We start from the raw sequence: 19,718 nt of genomic DNA on the forward strand, positions 1-19,718 counted from the left end.
CAGGAGGGGGCAGTGGAGACACAGCAGTAGAGGAAGTGACAGCTGGAATTTAAGCGGTGTCTCAGAGAAGGATAAAAGGAGAAATTTGYTGTCTGCGACCAGATTATGTAGCAGAAAGTGACAGTCCCTCTAGAAATGACAATTTTAAGTCAGGAATGAGACGAAGAATACTGAAGAATCAAACTGGAGAAATTTAGKCTTTACAAAACTCAGGAAATTCATMTGAGTGTAGTTACAGCTACTTCTGCTGTCAGCCCTTATGGTATATTTACTTTTGTTTATGTGAGATATATCCTTCTTTAATTAGACYTGCAATGCCAAATGTATGCACAGTTTGAGAAGGGGGTAGCACACAATGAAACTATGTTTTAGATTGCTTTGTACAGCAGAGTACGTTACAATTCACTGTTACTGTGCTGGTGGGACACATTTGTAGTGTATGAAAAGATACATTCAAACCATTCCCTTCAAAATGCAATTTTGTAAGGTCCCTCTTTCAAAAGCCTAACCACAGGAGGTGATCCATCCTCACAGCAGCTCTTCAGGAGACATRAATCTCATTTAGTGTTCTCATTGTTTGGATACACTGCCTTGCCCAAAGCCTCCGAAAAACTCTGAGGAAAAGCTAAAAATTCCTGGCTTTCAGTTTGTCCAGTGCTGTGCTTGCTTTCTCTTTATTACAAATGTGTTGGTTATTTTTCTTCCCTCTGGTTAGTGTCAGAGGGTGGCTGATTAGCAGCTGTACTTTGCCTTTAGTTGTTTATGGATTTCTACAGTTCCGTGGTCTGATTTTCATACTGACAAGAGAGATTTTCTTAGGTTCCCTCCAATGTGTGGGAGCAGCTGTAGCTTTGCTTGGCAGCTCAGGGACARAATAATGACAATACTGTCCCTCTGTAGGGGACTGAACTGAACAGGGATGGAAAAAACTGCCAGGAGAATTTCTAAGATATATCAGGCAAAATATATTATTCATTTCACAAATCACTATAACTACTGATCAAGGGAGCCAGTGTCCCAGATTGTTGTGGCATATGTAAATTCAAAGAGATAATAGGAACTTGGATGCATGGAGCAGCAGAAAGGCAAAGCGAAAGCCCACTGACAGTTGTATTTCCTTTCCATTATAGTTTATTTTTATGAAGCAAAAATTTAAAATAATATGTTATTATTATTGTTGTTGTTATTATTATTATTATTTAGATTGTTACTATTTAGGTTATGCAGTAGAATACAAAAAAATGCAAATAGGTGGAAAAGAAGCAGGTATGGTTATGACTTAGGGACACTTTTTCTTTGTTAAAGAGTTATTAGAATTTTTCTTAGAAAAGCAGTGACCCAGAAACTTTGTGTGAGCATGGGCACTTGTGTTCATTCCCGTGTGCACTGGGGAAAAGCTGTGGCCAGGTAATACAATGGTTCTCTCTGAGCTGTGAACRGTGGCAGACTGGAATGGCCTCAGCGTGTTCCCATTGCACTGAGGGCGATGGGGACACCGTGCYTTGAGCAGCTGGCAGGGCACCAAGGGCACGGTGTGTTCCCTGCAGTGGGCAAACTGGTTTTCACTTTGGTCATACACAAATCCCAGCTGGGATCACCTTGTGCTCAGCTGAGCTGATCCACACCCTTTAACTGAAAGGCTTACTGGGATGGTTGCAAACTTGGGGCTTCTCTCGCTCTCTGTGGCACAACAGAGCCCCCTGAGGACTGAAATGTTTCAGCCTAATAAAGAATTGGGGGCTTGACATGGSGAAGCCTGAATAAGCTGCAGTTTACAGGAAATTCAGCCAGATGACTCAACAGTTCTTTTTGGCAAGAGCTCTGGCACGGTGAGTAAGAACACTGTGCTGAGAAAGGAGGTGGCACGTCCCTCTTCTGCAGGCTTTGGAGTCAGTGACACCACTTCCACCGAGCASTTCTCCCTTGGTGCCAACAGGCAGGGCCAGCTGTGCTGAACACTGTGACACACTCACAGCAGCAGCATGCTGCAGGTGCCAAATGTTACAGCAAGGAAACTCCGCCACTTGCATCTACACAAGTTTCACCTCTGAGCCTCTTTCTTCTTTATTTAAAAGAATTTTTAACTGTTTGAAACAAGGATGTCTCCTATTGTAAGTTGTTACTGAAATGAGTCCCTCATCTCAGTAGAAGTTCTCAGTTTATTATTTGTATTGCTGTCTGCAACACAAATATTAAAAGAACACATTTAAACATCAGTTGTACCACAGAGTTTTAGTAACAAGCTAAAAATACTCAGACACAGTATTTTTATGCTGACAGAGATCAGCTTTTCCCTCTTGTTATTATGAAGTTTCCATTCTACAACTTCTATTTGGGAAAATATTTTATTATGGTAACTGAATCTACCTCTTTCCCTTGAAATGCATATGCACTGCAATGTACTGAATGTGTGAGGATGAAGAGAGAAGTAGTRAAGTGTAAATGAGAAAGAGCAGAAACCAGTTTTCTGCCTAGACACATAATCATGAGTTGTTGTGCAGAGTCAGGGACACCTTTATATTTCTGGAGTTTCAAAGCAATGTGAGTTTCTTCACAACCTATCCTGTAGATTTGCAGTTGTTGAAATCTTTACTAGATATAAAACCAAAGAAAAAAATCCACACAGCCAAGCCTTTTTTTTTTAATTATTATTCTTATTTGACACTCACATTACAAAATTTAGAAACCATAGACAGTTCAGGCAAACTGTTAAAACACAGTATAAATTAGGGGGGTTTAATATATAAATTCTATACATAGGTAAGTTAGCTGGAACATGACTGACAAAAGGATTTCATAACAATCTTACCACAACTGTATAAAAAGGCATGGGAGTAGGATGGGCACTATCATCATGAATGCAGGTTAAGACATTTTCCACAACAGCTATAAAGCGTAACAATGACCATGCTATTCTCGCAGTGTTTATGTGGGGTACGGGATGCATATTACCAATAACATTTTGCAAGATCTATGTACAGTCACAAAATCATGACAGCCACTTTCAAGTAACTTTACTGTTTCCTGCCTGTGCAATTAATAAAGTGTTGGTATTTGTTCTGGGAACTTCCAACAAAGCTACATGGTTTGAGTATAATGGATGGGTTAAAAGTCGGACTTGATGATCTTAAAAGGTGATGATCCTTTCCAACCTAAATGATTCTACAATTTTATGATTCTATGGTAGAGGGATTTTAACTTGACTTGAAAATGTTAATCACAACATGAATTGTTTAATTTAATGAAAAAGATACAKGAAAAGCACAGTTCCTCATTGCTATCACTCACATGATTAATATATACCACTCTTTTAAGCCATATTTATTTCTTAGCTTGATTATTTTCAAAACCTAGAATCTTAATTTAGTTCCCATTTATCTAAGCACAGTTGTGAAAAGGAGTAACAGCAGAAGAAATGTAAAACAAAAATTTGGATATCTTTGTGGGGTAATTTTTTGAAAGGACATACTTCCCAGGTAACCCTAGRCTTGTCATTAAACCTTTGAATTTCTCGGTCTGAAAATACAGACAACAGTTCTGCTTACCCATTTTTACTCTGTGCTTTTACGTCTGTGACTAAATAGTATCATTCCAACTGTTTTAGAATGTTCTTGGAGTTTATATTAAAGATAGTTGATAATCACTTTTGCTAAAAGTGAAAAAAATCTTAAAATCCCATTTTTCACCTTTATAAGCTGATCAACACTTGCTAAGAGTTCTGAAAACCAGAAGCAGAGGATAATTTATTTTCCATCTGTGTTGTGTACTGGTAATGGTGTTTTTACAGACAGACCCTCAAGGGAAGTACTTGTACATTTATAAGAATCAGAACCTCAAAACACTTGAATTTAATAGCTCCATTTGTGCGTCTTTCACTAAGTTTTAATAATTAGAACAATTGTATTGGAACAATTCCTTCTGGTTCAAGGCAAGGACAGACAGTAAGTGATAACCCAACTTGGGCTGCTAAAGAAATACATATGATGTCAACAGTCCAGACTACAGCCCCCATTTCCTCTGTTCTATTCGCCCATGGACCAATCATCAAAAAACCATCATATGTTCATTTCAAAAAGACCAGAATTTTAGAAGCATAATTAAATAAGGAAAGCAGTGATATAGTACTGACCAGTAATAGTTCACTGAGGAAATCATGTTTCTCTAAAAGGTAGCTGGAATATGGAATTTTCTGTTCAAAATTTCATTAAATGGGCTTTGCACCTTTTAGAAGGAAGGTTCCTGTACAAACATTTAACTTGTAGGACTCGTGAGCTCTGAACTCTTCTGCATTCTAGGAAGCCTGGGAACATTGCTACACTGCAGTATTAATCTRGGTTGGCAGTTTTAAGGCCACGGGGATGAAAAGGGAGAAGGACTCTATTCTGTTATGACAGATCTGGAGTATGATTACAGAACCTTTCTATGGCAGAGAGCTAGAAAAATGTTCCTTTGGCATTTTGCAAGAGCTGTTTATGGAGCAAAACACCACTTCTGTGGAGGGAAAGGCATCAAGGGAAAAGCGAGCAGTCTGAGCCACTCTGAATTTACAGCACTACAGTTTGTGCTGGCCACAGAGAAGGGCAGGGGATTTAGGCAGGAGTTACTCAGCTTTTTCCTGCARCTGAGGCTGCAGCCTGAGTTTCAGTGTCTTGCACCTGTGCAGAATGGATGAAATACCACCTGTACAAGCTCTTTGCACCCTATCTACACTTGCACAATGTAACAATGCAGMTGTGATGCCCTGTATGAGCATTAGCTTTAATGTACTTAGTGGTTTTTGCATGTCTGAAAAAAATATGCACAAAGAATTGTAAAAGGAATTAATACAAACCAGATTAAACTCCAGATCTGTTCCATCCAGATCTGTTCCTGCTCTACAGAGCAGGAAGCAGTGATTGCAGGGGAAGGGACATGCTCTATCCAATATTAMAACAAAATTATTGGTAACATTTTCTGCACCAGAATTTCACTATATTATCTCCTGCCTTCACCTGCCCAGCTGCCATTGGTATTACTAGAAGATATGCACAGGTATTTTGTTCCACTCTTCTGCCATGCTGTGAAATATGAAGGTTAACAATCATTGAGGTATTTCTCATAATTTTTAAAATATTTATTTTTCTATGTTGCTTAGATCTTTGAATCTCTGTTAGCTAAGTAACAAATTCTTCACTTTTCCAAGTCCAAGACAAACCTCTTTTAGTTCAAAGAATTTTCTTGTAATCATTCTGTTGGGTATAGTAGGCTTTGCCTCAGGTGAACTTCCAAGAACTTCCTGCCTTTCAAAAGGGATATGTGCTGGCATCAGAAAGCTGAGTGCAGGCTCAGATGTGAATGTGCACATCAGCTTTGTCCCAGGATCATCCCATCACCACAGTGTGTCCCTGGTGGTGCCACGTGCTGCCATCCAGACCCCACGTACATGTGTGCTRTTCCCCAGCCACACTTCAGTAATGCCCTGCACCACCTACAGAGGTAATTTCACTCGACAGGTAATGTTAGAAAGGACAGAAGAAAAGACAGCTTTGGCCCACAGTTGAGTTTCATAGCAGTTACAGAGGGGGTTTTCCCTGTTTSCTTGTCACTCCCTAACCCCATTCTGTAACTACAACAATGGAAATAATCAGTTCACAATCAAAGGGGGTTTAATTTTCAATGAGTCATTTGAGATGGTACAGCTGATTTTTACTAGTATAAAAAGAGAAAAAGCTTCTTAAAACCAGAAAGTCAAATTTTGCTCTCAGACTTTAATTCATTCATTGGATCAGATTTAATTCTCAAATTTGCTGTTGAAACTTCAACAATGTCAAATMAAACTTTAGCTAAGGCTGGATTTTTACCCTATTCAGTGCACCTCCCATCTGAGAGTTGCACCTGCACAGAGACTACACCAGTTGTCAATACAGTTTAATACATATGAATAACTAAAAACTGTACTGCAGTTAATAATAGCAGGACTGCTATTATCAAAGCCCATCAAAATTAATTGGACTTTTTCCTCTAGCACATTGCTGTGCTTGGAATCAGTCTGATTGCATGGAACACAGYCATTGCTAGGCCAGAGACTATTAACTGTGTAACATTTTTACACTGATATGCATAACTATCTTTTCTTCTAACATGTCTTTTTTGTTAGTAATTCCAATTACATATTCAGTGATCTAAGTTCTGTTCTAAACTGGATTTACAGTCACATGCAAACCAGTGCTCATGTGCTTTAAGAAAAGGTGCACAAACTATTGCAATAAAACATGATGAAATAACRTAAGATATCAGTAAGGGACAGGCTTCATTTTAAGTGAGTGATTATCTTATCACCACTGACCACATYATAAAATATTCTCAAACTGAGAAAAATATCTCCACATTTAAATTGTTTCTTATTTAAGTGCTTTACCAGCTGTCCACACTTTTATTAAAGTGACACCTCAGTAGAGGCTGAGATCACAGTTTGCTCTATCCACATGGGGAGCTTCCAGAGATGTATGACAGGATTGTGTTCATTGTCTAAGAGGGGGAATAATGATAGCCTAATCAGTGTACTCTGGTGCACAGGGTTCTYGAGTGCTTGACTCGTTTTGAGTTTCTGCCCTGAAAATTTAGTCACGCCGAGCTGACCCACATCCGTGCACCTTTAATTCAGTAATATGATTGATGCTGATGTGAAATTGAGGGCAACGTTGTATGATTAAGTGTCTTTTGAAAGGCATTAAGGAAATTAGTCTACTGACTTCACACAAGCTGAAGGCACACAATTCCCTCCTTGCTTTCTGCTGAGCTTTATATTTAGCCCTGCACTGCAGAATGGCACACTCAAGAAATGAAGAAATGGGACTTTTGCTACCATTCTGATTACACTGGAGGAGGTGYAGAAGTGATTTCATGTATTTGGCTCTTTAAAATACTGCTGTACACCAGAAGCTAAGTTAATGCTTCTGTAAGACTGTGTCATTATTCACATCTTACCAGCTTAGGGGGTTGATACCAACACTGCAGACCTAYGGGTCTAGTTTTGCTCTCTTCTCAGTGTTGCTGTAGTTCAAGCAGCTGTCAGGGAGTGATTCCACTCAAAGAAGCAGAATTAGAAAGCCACAACATTACTACTACTAAGTTACCTAGAGGTTGGTCTAATGACTACACGCCTTACAGTGGTTTAGTCCTTGGTGGGAAGTGATCCTGTTTTTTTTTTTTCAGGATGGCAGGAGTTCTTTATGCCTTTAAGAACTTCTAAGAAAAATGGATCACTGGACATGCTTATGTTCTCATTTTCATTTAATATTACTACATTTTTAGAAGAAATCTATTGCCCAAATTGTCATTCTTTGTTTCCAGTTGTACTCAGTTGGTGAAGCAGGGCTCTAACCATGCTCCGGCCAGGAGCTGTTCACCCTGGTTCGGCCACAGAWCAATTAAAATGCAACCGACAGCTGCAACTTAAGGCTTACCTTGTTTCTGTTTAAATATTTTAGCTACAAAATTATGTGGAGACAAGCTATGACTCCTGAAGTCTGTTTTTTAAAAGCACCATCTTCTCATTTTGAGTTGTTTTGCACGCTCATCTCCAAGATATTTTGCAAAGAGCAGTGAGTGTCTCTGGAGATCAAACACTACAGATTAATGTGCCATGMACCTCTATAAAGCAATGATTGCCTCACTCCTCACCAAGAGATGAGGATGTTTAGCACCTCTGAAAAAAAGACCTTTTAAATGTGTGACTACATGAAGGCTTAAGAATAATTTAGTGCTTCTGACAGTCCCACTAAGCCCTTAATACCCACCTAAATCTGACCTTCATGCTTCCATTTCAAGCACTGAGGTTTGAAAGTTTTGGACTACGGAAGTGGTTTAGTTTGCAACAGTGATAAATTTTAGGAGATCTAATTTAATTTATACTTACAAAATTGCCCAAATTCAAGGAAGGTGCCCCAAAATATAAGGAATTATAATGAGAAAACGCTTTTTAATTCATTGTCATGGTTTTATAATCTCATCTCTACCAGCCTCTAGTGGCTCATTAGAAAAGGAGTGAGGATTTCCATTTTAAAAAGCAGGTTTTAAGAAAGGGCCCATCCACCTACACTGGATTTCACATAAATAAAACCCCCAAATTTCCACTGTGAAGTCACACTGTGCCTGTTAAAAAGCTGCAGATAGTAAGAAAAAAATGACCATTTAGCAAACACACTTAAACATTAGCATTGTTGTAGATATGTTTATGGTTATTGCTCTGGATTCATYTGAAATTTAACAGGCTTTTAATGGCTTCATTTTGGAAATGGTTCTGCCTGAAGGAACAACTATGTGGGTATAGCTTCTCTGTACAGCTCTCAGCTCATGTACAAAAATTAACAAACAGCATATTCACAGTATCAGCAGATCAGCCATCATTCCRTGGCTGCAATGATGCTGTGCCATCTTTACAATTAGTTCTTCCATGCAAAGCTTGAATAAACACATTWCAGTTTTATATCCCCCTTGTTCAAATTCAAGCGCTGAGAGATCTACAGAGAAAGGGGAGCTGAACTTCTGCTTCAAGCCCCTGTTTGCAAATGTGGAAGAATCCACCCTGCTCAGCTCAGCTCAGCAAGCACAAGAGCAGTGGATTCCAKTGAGCCAGGCTGGGCTCCCACAGGCCATAATTCAACACAGAACTGCTCTGCAGACACATCARACCTGGAGTGCATCACACAGAGCACTCTYRGGCTGCTGCCCTCAAACTCCAGCCCACCAGTGCCTCCAGGTCAACAGCTCCCACAGGCACAGACAACTTTGAGGCCTGGCAGAGGGCAGGAACAATTCCAGTTTTCTGGCTGAATTCATACACCAACAGCCAGGTTTTAAGACTAGCCTAATTTTTCAAAATACTACAGCCACTTGGAATCACTCTGTACTGAAATAAAATTATTATTTATTGCAAAGAAAGCATTACATCCTTCTGTTGTAGGGAGAGAAGGACTGGAACATCTGAAAAGGCAGCACCAAGTCAGTAATAAAAGTGCAATGTTCAGTATGAATGTGGCTTTTAGGTTTAATTTAAGCTTTTTGAGATATTTTCTGGGGCAGTTAGGAACATTCCTTTTACACACAAACAATTAGTCTACTGTTAGGGCTTAGTTTTGAATCTAATACAGTTTTTTATCATTTMATGTATCTATTACAGTAGCACCTTGATCAGTGTACAACTTTAAACACAAGACATAGTCCCTATTTCATATTATCCRTAAGGAAACTGTGAACTATACATCCTAAAAGTAAAAAAGACAAAAATGGTTATCTGCTCATGAATGACAAATTCTTTAGKGCATTCATTTTAGTCTGAAACCCTTTGCCCTTTTAAAGCATACCATGTAGTTCCCAAATTCAGAGCTATTATCCTCCATCCTCCTAAGTATTGTTTTGCAAAATAAACAGTACCATGTTAACTGGAACCTGATAGAAATAGTAATTCAGTACCTTTTTTCTTTGAGTGTGATAAAACCTCTTAAAAGATGCAACTCAGCATCAATGAATTTAGGGAGTATACTACATACATTAAATAGAGGTAAGTTGAGTCCAGAGTCATTTGCTTCTTCATTCAAACTCAGAAGTGGTGGGGGTGTCTTWAAGCAGCACCATCTGCACTCTGTGCCCTCCTCAGACCCGCCCAGATCCACAGCAAGGAAAGCAACCACAGTGCTGGGAAGGTTAACTAAGCAATATCCCACTCCAGGCTGTTGTCTGTAAAGGTCCGTGRGGTCAGGACAAGTGTCCCATGCTGATGTGACAGACTTGTACGTGAGCAGAGTCAGTCCTCATCCCTGCAAGCTCATCCCTGCAGCAGTCAGTGCTTTGTTCAACAAGGCTGGGGGACTGCTAATGCAAGATTAAGTTCTTTTTTCTTCATTCAGCAATTAACCAGATTGCTGTTGTGTCTGTCTTTGATTTAATTTTACAATCCTCAGAGGGTTTAWAGAGCTGCTGTCTGAAGCACCTGCTTCTGAAATACTCTTGTATTTTTGCTTTCCTTTTTTATACTTTTCCATTCTCTCTTGCAGTACCATGATTCTCCCTGCTCCTGGTTTTCTTGCGTTTTCCTTCAGAGGCAAAATTACAGCAATCCTGACGCAGTTTGGGCACAGCCACAAATTGTTTGTCCTTCCTCTCTCTGTCTCATAGCTAGAAAAGCATCACTGTGCACACAGTTCTGTCGATTTCCGTGGATGAATCCAGTTCATCCATCATGTTAGGCAGTCAAAAAAACCCAACAAAAACTCAAACAAAAAAAATTGTCTAAATCCCAAACAGGCATCTTTGGAATCAGTAGTGCAAAATGTTTGCGGATTTCTTTTCCTTGACCTACTGCAGTAATCTCTCAATCTTCAAGTTTTTCCTAAAATAGTGGATCTGTGAATGTAGAACATAAGAACAACTTTAAAAAAAAAATGTTTGGGTTTTTTTAAATCACTCTCTTCAAATTCTCACATCAATCTATTACACATTTCTTACAATAGCTGTAAATTGTTGGAAGATCCAATTTGCCTGGGGCATTCTTCATCTGTATCAGGCTTTTGCAGGGGTACAGAAACCTGAGGGTATTCTTTACATGGAGGATAATTTGAGATTAAAATGAGCTTTTATCAGTGCAGCCTCAGCTCTGCAGATTAGTTTCAAAAGGAAGAGACCTCCCTCAGAGGTCACAGTTTAAATACCTGCACTTCACAAGCTTTGCTATCAGTGCAGCAGCTCGAAGACACTTCAGAAATGAGCTGATAAAATGAGAGGTTACCTTAAGGATTTCCACCTGTCTTTTTCTGTCTGGTTTTCCGGACTTTCACTTTCATAGGAAGCCAGATACAAACCTGGAAACAGTAAATATATGTTATTTCCAACAGCATCAATAACCCCCATCCCTCTGCATTCTTGTACATCCTATTGAACCACACAGAAAGAGGAATTTTAAAACTTTATGATCCATCAGGTAGKTGGTAATTGATTGCCACATGTCACATGTCTACCTTGGAAAGCTSTTATGTTCATTTTGATGAAGCAGTAAAAGAGCCCAGAGTTAAAATAYGTTAGCATGACCTTCTCATAACAATATTAAGCACTTGAATGGTCTCTTCTCTTGGATATAGAGATGTGGACCTATTTCCTCYGTCACAGCACTGCTACCAAGAGTAATATGAGTATTAAAAAAGAGACATTGAGGGCTGACTCCTAAAAATGAGCTTTTGAAGACCAAGGATATTGCCATCATTTAACACAACTTTATCTTCCTCAATCTTTTTTAAGCTTATGGGAACATGTTATCTTCAATGGATACACAACACCCTCAAGGTAAGAGTGRGTTACAGAAAGCAGAGAAGGAATGCAGTCAAAGAAAATAAATAATTTTTTTCTGAAATCTGTACATTGTTAAGATGCATTTTATGACACCAAAATGAGTCTCGATTGTAAAATCTCCTCTGCAAAACTGGAAAGCTGTCAGTGCATTAATATCTCACTGTCTTCACAGAATCACATGCTGTAATTTGTGTTCACGCACATTTCCTCATTTGACTGTTTCATGATGCTTTTATTCTTTAATGCTGTAACCATCTCAGCATTSAACTCAGTGCTACAAATGCATTGCCTTTTAATATTCAAGTGTTGGCCACCATTCCACCACGCTGTAACAAGCACAGTACAGCTGCATTTCACATCCCACTGCTGCATCTCTCTCACATATCCTTCCCCCGTTTACTCAGGGCATTTCTTTCTACTCTGCACTGCCCCTGGGTAATGGGAGAGGCCTCCTGTTGCCTCTGCAAAGGGCATCTCACAAAAGCACTATAGATATAGGAGAGGGCACGAGAGAGAAAATCTGCAAACAATTAGTGAGTTGAGGTCACCCTTTTTTAGTCTAGTAGCCTGAAAACTGTACTTTTACCCCAACTTTAATTTTCTGTCCCTTTTGAACCCAAAACAAGAAGAAATGCCTTTATCCTATCTCCTTTTGGTACATATTACATTAATCACATTAATTATTCTATTTTGGCAGTCATTCTTCTTAGGATTTAGGCAGGATATTAGAAGCRGTATTTTGCATTCTGAAGTAGTCTGTGAAATAAAAGCTGTCTGGTCTGATTACCTTGGATTAGTACAGAAAACTGCCTACAGAATGAAGAAAAAATAATCCCAACACCAGAATAGCTTACAGGAAGGTTGCTATAGACAATTCTGTGCGTGACAATGTATAGAGARGCAGCTGACAGGAACCAATGTGAAGTGACACAGTCTGACATGCTGGACACCAAACTGACAAGGATGGATAAGAATAAAAAGACAATCAGAGAAATGATTTCAGAACAGGGCTTTGATAGCTACAGCTTAGATTAATTAATAGAAGAGATTTTCTTCAAAATTCTTTTCTGTAGATAACAGGTTTCTTTGTTGTAGAGGAGGAGGAGGTCAGCTGGATCCCACTTGCCCTGGGCTGTGTTTACTGAAGAGATGACAGGGTTGGTTTGTGAAAGAGATTAGCTCTGGTTCCATCAATCACTGAATGAGTGGCTAAGGGACAGCTGACATTCACAGCAGTCCATGACATGCCTGTGTGGCCTCTTTTTGTGATTACAAAAATAGAGACACAATGGCAGCTTCCTAGACAGTGCCTTACAGAGAAGCTGCAGACAAGAGAAAAGCAATCAGGCAGCAGCTTCGTGTGCTAGAAGGTCACATTTGCAAAAACACATTGATAGACTGGGGATAAATAAGCTGTTTGGCAGGAAAGCTAGGAAAGAGCTGGGACTGGTCAGGGAGAGAGATCACTAAGCCATGGATCATGGGACGTTAATTAGTAGTGATGAAGAGAAACATTTTCAGTAATCAGTGATTGTTCAGAGTCTTACCATCTTCAGTAAAAATRGGAGCAGTGTGCAAGTAGTGGATGATGTTAGGGTCTTGCTCAAATGGACACTCCACTTGCTTCCAKGTTATAAATTCTCCTACTTGCTTAGCCAGTTCCAGAAATTTCTGTAAACATAAAATCATTCCACTCAGATGCAGTAAGATTATCTCACACTCAGTGTTTGATGGTCTGCACTGAAAATTGCAGGCCAATAGTCTCAGAGGGTTCTATAGAAGTGAGATAGGAAAAAACATTTTTCAGATCTTACTTCAAAGTTGACGTGTCCATTTGGAAGGCGATTAGCACATCCCTCATTCAAAAAATAAATGTCTTTGATCAATAGGCTGAAGAAGGGGATCACAATCTGTGGAGAGAAATGACATAACCATTATCTTTTCAGTWCAGTATTTTCTCTGTATGAATGAACAACTCAATTGGGAGAGATGAGAATAAAGAAGTATTAACTTTTCAGTGTGCTGTGCACTTACAAAGCAGTACAGTGACAGGCAGGCAAAAGGGCAGCAGTGTCTAGAGAGACCTTCAGCCACCAGGAGAATGGATGCTGAGATGAAAATGAACTGAACACCATGTTCACTGAGTGGAATAAAATGACTAAGAAAATGCTAACAGCCCGGTTTATTATCAACAGCATCACTATTTGATGACAACATCAGACAGCAAAGAGCAAAATAAYATTGCAGAACTCTCCCCTTTGCTGTTGTGTCCTTTTTTAGCACAGATGTTGAACACACAAACTGAGCAACTTTAACACAGGCGGGAACCAAAAAACCAGTATTATCCCTGGACATGGAAAGACAGAATAAAATTTGATGACCAAGGATTGTCTACAAACAGTTAATCAGGAGCCGTTTCATTTTCAACAGCTCCATGCATGGCTGCCTCTTGAGGCATGTAATTTCCTTCCTGGTGCCTGATTAGTACAACCTGCTTCTCCAAATTAACCTGCAGACAACGGGACTGAAAATATTAACCTGGTTGACAGAAAACTGCCATCGTAGTTCCCAGAATTAGCCCTGGCCACCATCCAGGGCAGAATGGCATAAAGCAGCGATCCAAGCCTTTCCTCTAACCCATCAAAGCTGGGTCATAATTTGCTATAAAAAAAAGGTCCACTTCGAGGTAGGACTCTTGAAATTAATAGAAATACAAGCAGGGATAAATTTGATGCCAGATGTTCTACAGCAGAAGGCAGGAACAGTGYTTCTGAAGTGCATCCTCAGAACCTAAGTGTGTTTCAGGATTTATTTTCATATTACCTAAACTAGATCAATCAACCTGCAGTAAAGAATACAACCACTCTATGTGGTGTGTTTTCTACCAAAAATGATGATGACTCTGGAACCAATGTGGTGTCAAAAGGTGGAAAGATACAGAGAGCTGGAGCCAGACACTGATCCCCAGATAGATATCACTGCCAGGTTCTGTCTACAATTTTTTTTGCAGGCAGATGTGAGCTTGTTCTGCCTGCCCCGCTGCCTGGGAGCGAGGTCAGCACCATTAGTGGTACTAAACATGAAGGAAAAGCCTTGCTGAGAGGGAAGGTACACGAATGTGGGCTGGATGCCAGGCTAATACAGCTACAGAGCCCCYGGTCAGCTCAGAACATGGCAGAGCTCGTTCTCATCTCATCCAAAAGACACCAAATAGAAACCTGAGGATACCAATTCTCTACACATTCCCATGGAATTGCTGTATTTTGGCCATCAATTATTTCCCCAATAAAAATATATTACCGTGTATRTTTTGCTTTTCAAATTTCTCTAGGAAAAACAATGGAAGTGGTTACAATTATACTCTAATACTGGGCTTCACTCCAGGCACTTTGCTAGCATAAAATCTGGGTTAATGCCAGAAACTCATATTTCTCTCCATTTTTATCCCCCCTCCATGCCATCCAACCCACCCAYATGCTGAAGGACAATTGCCTCCTGCAGAAAGAAGAAAGTTAATGAGATCCGACGTGTTCTTCCTCCACAGTATCAGACAGCGACAGCACWCAGTGCTGTGCTGTAYATACTCCCAACATTTCAAAGCCAGAGACRTGCCAAAAGTACAATGCAGAGTTTCCCAGTGGAATGACTTCATTTTGGAGCTGTCACAGGTCATTTGACTGCACAGACAAAACCTGACTTACTAACCAGTACACCCCTCTGCAAGCACAATTCAGTTTGAAGGTAAAAATTTTCTTCACAGCGAAATTTGCTATGAGTTTGCCAAGAAACAACATAGCATTTTCTATCAAAAAGAGCATGTTCTTTTGGATGTGTTCAAGCTTATTAAAACAAATAAATTATAATCTTACTTATGAAGGAATCAAAATTCCTTAATTCCACAGCAAGCATTACATGATCTACAGTATCTGACACTGTAAAACAAYCCAGTGTGAGTAGCTACCAAATCATATCCTGGAGCATTTTCCTGAACTAATGTTGTCTACACAAGAAAAACAGAATATGGGCTTTTCTGATGCAAAATAGATTCCTTTCAATCTAATAACCTCTCTGCCATCAGTATTAACCAGCTGGGGGTAGAGATATGACAGAGATTGCTAACTTCACAGGAAATTAAGTCAAACAATAAAGCAACTGGTTTGAATATCTATGATGGYTGCAGAAAAGCTAAACTGCAAAAGCATCTCAGACTGACAGGTCCTCACTGCAGTGTGTGAGAGTCAAAAGAATTTCTTTGCCAGTCACAAACATCCAAATCATCTCTCCTTTGCATAGAGAAGTGCTTTTCAGAACAACTCAGTGTACTCCCATTGCAGCTGAGTCAGCCTGCCACCAGATGCTGATCTCATTTCACTGTAAATGCTGTGAGATTCCATTAGCTTCAGCAGATTTACATCAAATTTACAGGGGTGTGAGATTAGCATCTGGCCTGGCTCCTCTACTGAATGAATAMTAAATTCCATATTGTGCTTGTTCATGCAGTATCTACTTTAGCTTCGCAATACTCCGTGCAGAGATTACCCATTTATGATTATGGGCAATTGCAGTGTAAAACACAAACCCTCTTTCATAAAACAGAAAACTAAAGAATTGAATGAAAGAATAAAACAACTAAAAGAAATCTATCAGGGCACAAACCAGGAGGATCCTACACTCTAACATCTTGTCAATCTGATTTTTGCAGCATCAGTGACATGTCAGAAAGCTCCACATCTGCCACGAACACTGATAAAACACATCAATTCTTGCTCACTGAGATGGCAGCATCAACCAAATGAAATGAAAATTCACAAGGACAGAATATCACCCCAAATTTGCTGCAATGGATTCAGACTAGACGCCCTTGCAGGACTTGTGGTAAGTCATCTTTCCCTAATGTAAATGGAGATGCACCTCATCTCCAGTGCTGTGTCCTTTGCTCCCATCTCACCTCACACATCACACAATGGGGGCTTCTGTGCCAGAGCCTCAGGCACAGCTGTAACAAAGCACAGCCCCACCTGYGCCTGCCAGCCTCATGCTCCACACCAAAATAAAAGTCATTTCACTCTGGAATACCCATTCCATCAGTTTTATCTAAAATCTAAAAACCGTGAATTTTCCAGGGATGTAGAGATGCTTGGAATCAAATCCTCCATGCTGTCCTGCCCTCTCTAACCCTCCAATGTCTGACAGCAAGGCCACAAAGCCYTTGATCCACTCCAGACTCTTTCAGCCACAGATTTACATTTCCAGTTGCATCTCAAAGCACACTGGCCTTGCCCTAGTGACCCATGGAAGGAAGGAGAGCACCTGCATCAAGTCTTTGAGCCCCTGGCTCCCAGCAGCAATGCACCCCCGATGTGGAAGGGGTGGGATGTGCTCACACCCACCTTCTCCCTGTTGCTGTGTGCRGTCAGGGACCGGTGAGCAGCCCCCCGCAGCGCTGTCCGGTAGTTGTAGAAGTTGCCAGTAGGGTCCATCTGGTGCTACAAGCACAAAACAACACACCTGGGTTAGAAAATGCTCTGGCTCCTCTAAACACAACTTTACACTCAGTTGTAGCAAACCCTGAGCAGAGATGAGCCTGCATCTTCACTGTGAACATCTTCAAAACCCCCATTCCTGCAAAACCCCACGAACCCCAAAGAGAGGTCTCCAGCCCATGGCTGTTTATACCTTCCATTTTCACACTAACAGCTTTTAGGTGAGGAATAAACACTGCATATTTTATATATGCCAAATCCTGGAATCCTCAATAAAATACAACCTTGAGCCTTCCCTCAATATCCAAGGTATAGATTGGGAATTTTACATTCAGCATTGTGTCCACATCTAAACAAAAACATGCATCAGTGGAAGCACTATGGCATGCATATAGGCTCATATTTTGAGGTGATTTTAAGTCCTCCKATTTATTTGAGTGCTCTGAATCCCCTCTGCATGTCAGCAGCTTTACACCTTCCTCACTACACCTGGGATATTTCAGCTTAGAATCTGGCCCTCTGCCTATGAAATGTGTCTCCAGACATTTCACACCTGGAYAACAATGTGAAAATTCCCAAACAAAAATATCCTGAATATAATTAAAGCAGTGCATTGGCACTTTCATTTTTTTACCTCGAGAATGAAAAATTTGGCTGTTTTCACTTTTGACCAAGTCTTCTTTAGCCTGGAAACTGGACTCATATTCATTCCAGCTATGGATGAGAAAGAAAAAAAGATAAGAGCTGGGTTTCCTTTTTCATCTGTGACAGCTGATGGAAGACCTGGTTAGAAGCTGTACTTACAAATGATTGCCATCAGTGAATTAAAATTCCCTATGTTAAAGCACTCTCGGGCAACATCAATGAAGAATTCGATGACTTGCGCTCGCTGTTTCTTTTTYGCAGGCTGTAAATTAAAATAAATGAGTTTCTGTAATGAGCATATGCAGGATTGGAGGTCATCCTAGGCATTTGTTCCGTGCAAAGCGTGGCTCCATGCACAGCTTGGGCCATCTGCTTTCAGTCACTGGCCCTAACTCTCTTCCAGCAATCCAGTGGATGCTGGTGACTGGCAGCCTCTGAAATCAAAGCTTTCCCTGCAGTGACACAGAGGAAATTCACAGCAATTCCCAGCCCCAGTGACTGTCTCAGGGCTGGAACAGGCAGCCCAAGCAGCCCCAAAGCAGAGCCTCAGCTTCTGCTGGCCTCCCTCGAGTCAGGGGCACAACAGCACAGACCTTCCTAAGGGCAGGACTTCACACCCCTACAACAGCAGCATCTTTGTCCCAGAAAGGGTTTGTTTCATTGCATTAATCCCTGTMCCCTCTTCTGTCCCTTTACAATGTGGCCAGCCCAAACAGCAGCATTTTAAATACACATTTTAATTGGACTGGAATCACCCTATCTTTTCCAAAGATGATCTGCAAATGGCAATTCTTACATGCCATGGGTCATCCAGGCTCTTTAAACTTCTATTATTCCTCCCCTCCACACCCTCTTCAAATGGGAAAACATTAATTTCATATTGATGGGACCAAGTTGAACAAACTAAAACCACTACCAAGTTAAGAAACAAAGTCACAGCTCCTCTAATGGGCAGCAGGACAGAGAGCCATGCAATGGGAATTCACACACACAGCAGAGCTTCAGCATGACACCTAACAAATCTGGCTCCACTAGAATCCTTTCTGGCAGAAATCTCACAGGATAACTCGAGGCATTTTTTCCTCTCTTTTTCCCTGCAGGGTTCATTATTCCTCTCTGTGCTCCTACTACATCAAGAGAACAGCGCGTTCCCCGGTGTGCCGCCGCCTCTGTTTTGCAATATGTTTGTCATTTATCAGGTCGTGTCTGCAAGAGCAATACTGCTAAAACTTACCATCAGATGCTTAGCTGGGTCATAAGAAATAAATCCSCAGGATTGCTCATTAATATAAAATCTCAGAGTGGTACTGCAGGCATGTGGTAAAACATGGCACATACTTTTGGCTTACCATGCAAATTTCTGTCGCTACGAGATAGCAGAGTCTGTTGAACCATTTCACATAGGCCTCAAGGTTACTCGTCTTCTTCTGYTCACTGAAACAACTCTGGGGGAGAAAAAGAGCACAGAAAGATGTAACTGTGCTCCAGACAGCTGCCTGATCACTGAGATAAATACTGCACAAAGGTAATYACGGGCCACATCTCTTTCATGCACGTGGAAGAGTGTGCATTTATGGGCTGATTTAAAGAGCCTGTGAGTGGGTGGGGGGCAGACAGGTTCTGGCTGGGTGTGTCACACTGCACAACTCACACTGCTGTCCAGAAAACAGCCCCATTTTGCCTGCAGCACGTGTTCACTGACAGTCTGCACTGACCCTTGTTCACTGGGGTATGAGCAGCTGGGGCAGTGCAGGATTCTGGCATCAACAAGAACACACAGACAAAATAAGAGGCACAGCCTTCCTCAGCAAGCTCAGTTTGTGGCTTTGGTTCCAGGACTTCCTTCACTTCAGAAAATGCAATCACCTACAGCCCTTTTCTGGAGGGGAGAGATCAGAATTTAGTAAAGTGTACAAGAGATAGCAAGAGAAAACATRGTTCTAGTTATTCTTTGTGAAAAACCCCACTCTTGGTGTATTTTCAGGATAACAGGTTCTTAGCAAGCAGCTCCTCCTAGATGGCTGCACTTGAATAGGTCACTTAAATGCCAGAGACTCTTCAGTGATAAGGGCTATTACAAGAAGTCCATTTTTCACTTATTTATATAACACTTAAAATAAATTCCCATAACTGACACAGGCTGTGGGAGCAGATACTTGGCTGAACTCTTCCAGTTTCTTTGTCATCAACAGAAAAYTTGACTTCAGAGGAGATCACACAGCCTGTCGATATTGCTTGGGATTGTAAAAATTCAACTCCTTTCCCCAG

The 19,718-nt window shown here is 40.6% G+C and overlaps 1 protein-coding gene across 4 annotated transcripts in view; it reads right to left on the reverse strand.

The window, feature by feature from the left end:
- Window positions 1-2,622: 2,622 nt before the first annotated feature.
- The window catches only part of RASGEF1C (RasGEF domain family member 1C), a 72,690-nt gene continuing 55,594 nt past the window's right edge, over window positions 2,623-19,718 (reverse strand). For all 4 annotated transcript variants that reach the window (XM_057373724.1, XM_057373725.1, XM_057373726.1 and 1 more), the window contains exons 7-14: window positions 18,800-18,895; window positions 17,610-17,712; window positions 17,440-17,519; window positions 16,713-16,808; window positions 13,137-13,232; window positions 12,870-12,993; window positions 10,766-10,838; window positions 2,623-10,383 (exon numbers count right to left, since the gene is read on the reverse strand). In XM_057373724.1, the coding sequence (XP_057229707.1) occupies window positions 10,359-10,383; window positions 10,766-10,838; window positions 12,870-12,993; window positions 13,137-13,232; window positions 16,713-16,808; window positions 17,440-17,519; window positions 17,610-17,712; window positions 18,800-18,895 (693 nt within the window). In that variant the 3' untranslated portion in view covers window positions 2,623-10,358. The remainder of the gene's footprint in view (window positions 10,384-10,765; window positions 10,839-12,869; window positions 12,994-13,136; window positions 13,233-16,712; window positions 16,809-17,439; window positions 17,520-17,609; window positions 17,713-18,799; window positions 18,896-19,718) is intronic.

The sequence above is a fragment of the Malurus melanocephalus genome, unplaced genomic scaffold (genome assembly GCF_030028575.1).
Source record: "Malurus melanocephalus ecotype Western Australia unplaced genomic scaffold, MMel_1.1 scaffold_205, whole genome shotgun sequence".
Taxonomy (NCBI): domain Eukaryota; kingdom Metazoa; phylum Chordata; class Aves; order Passeriformes; family Maluridae; genus Malurus; species Malurus melanocephalus.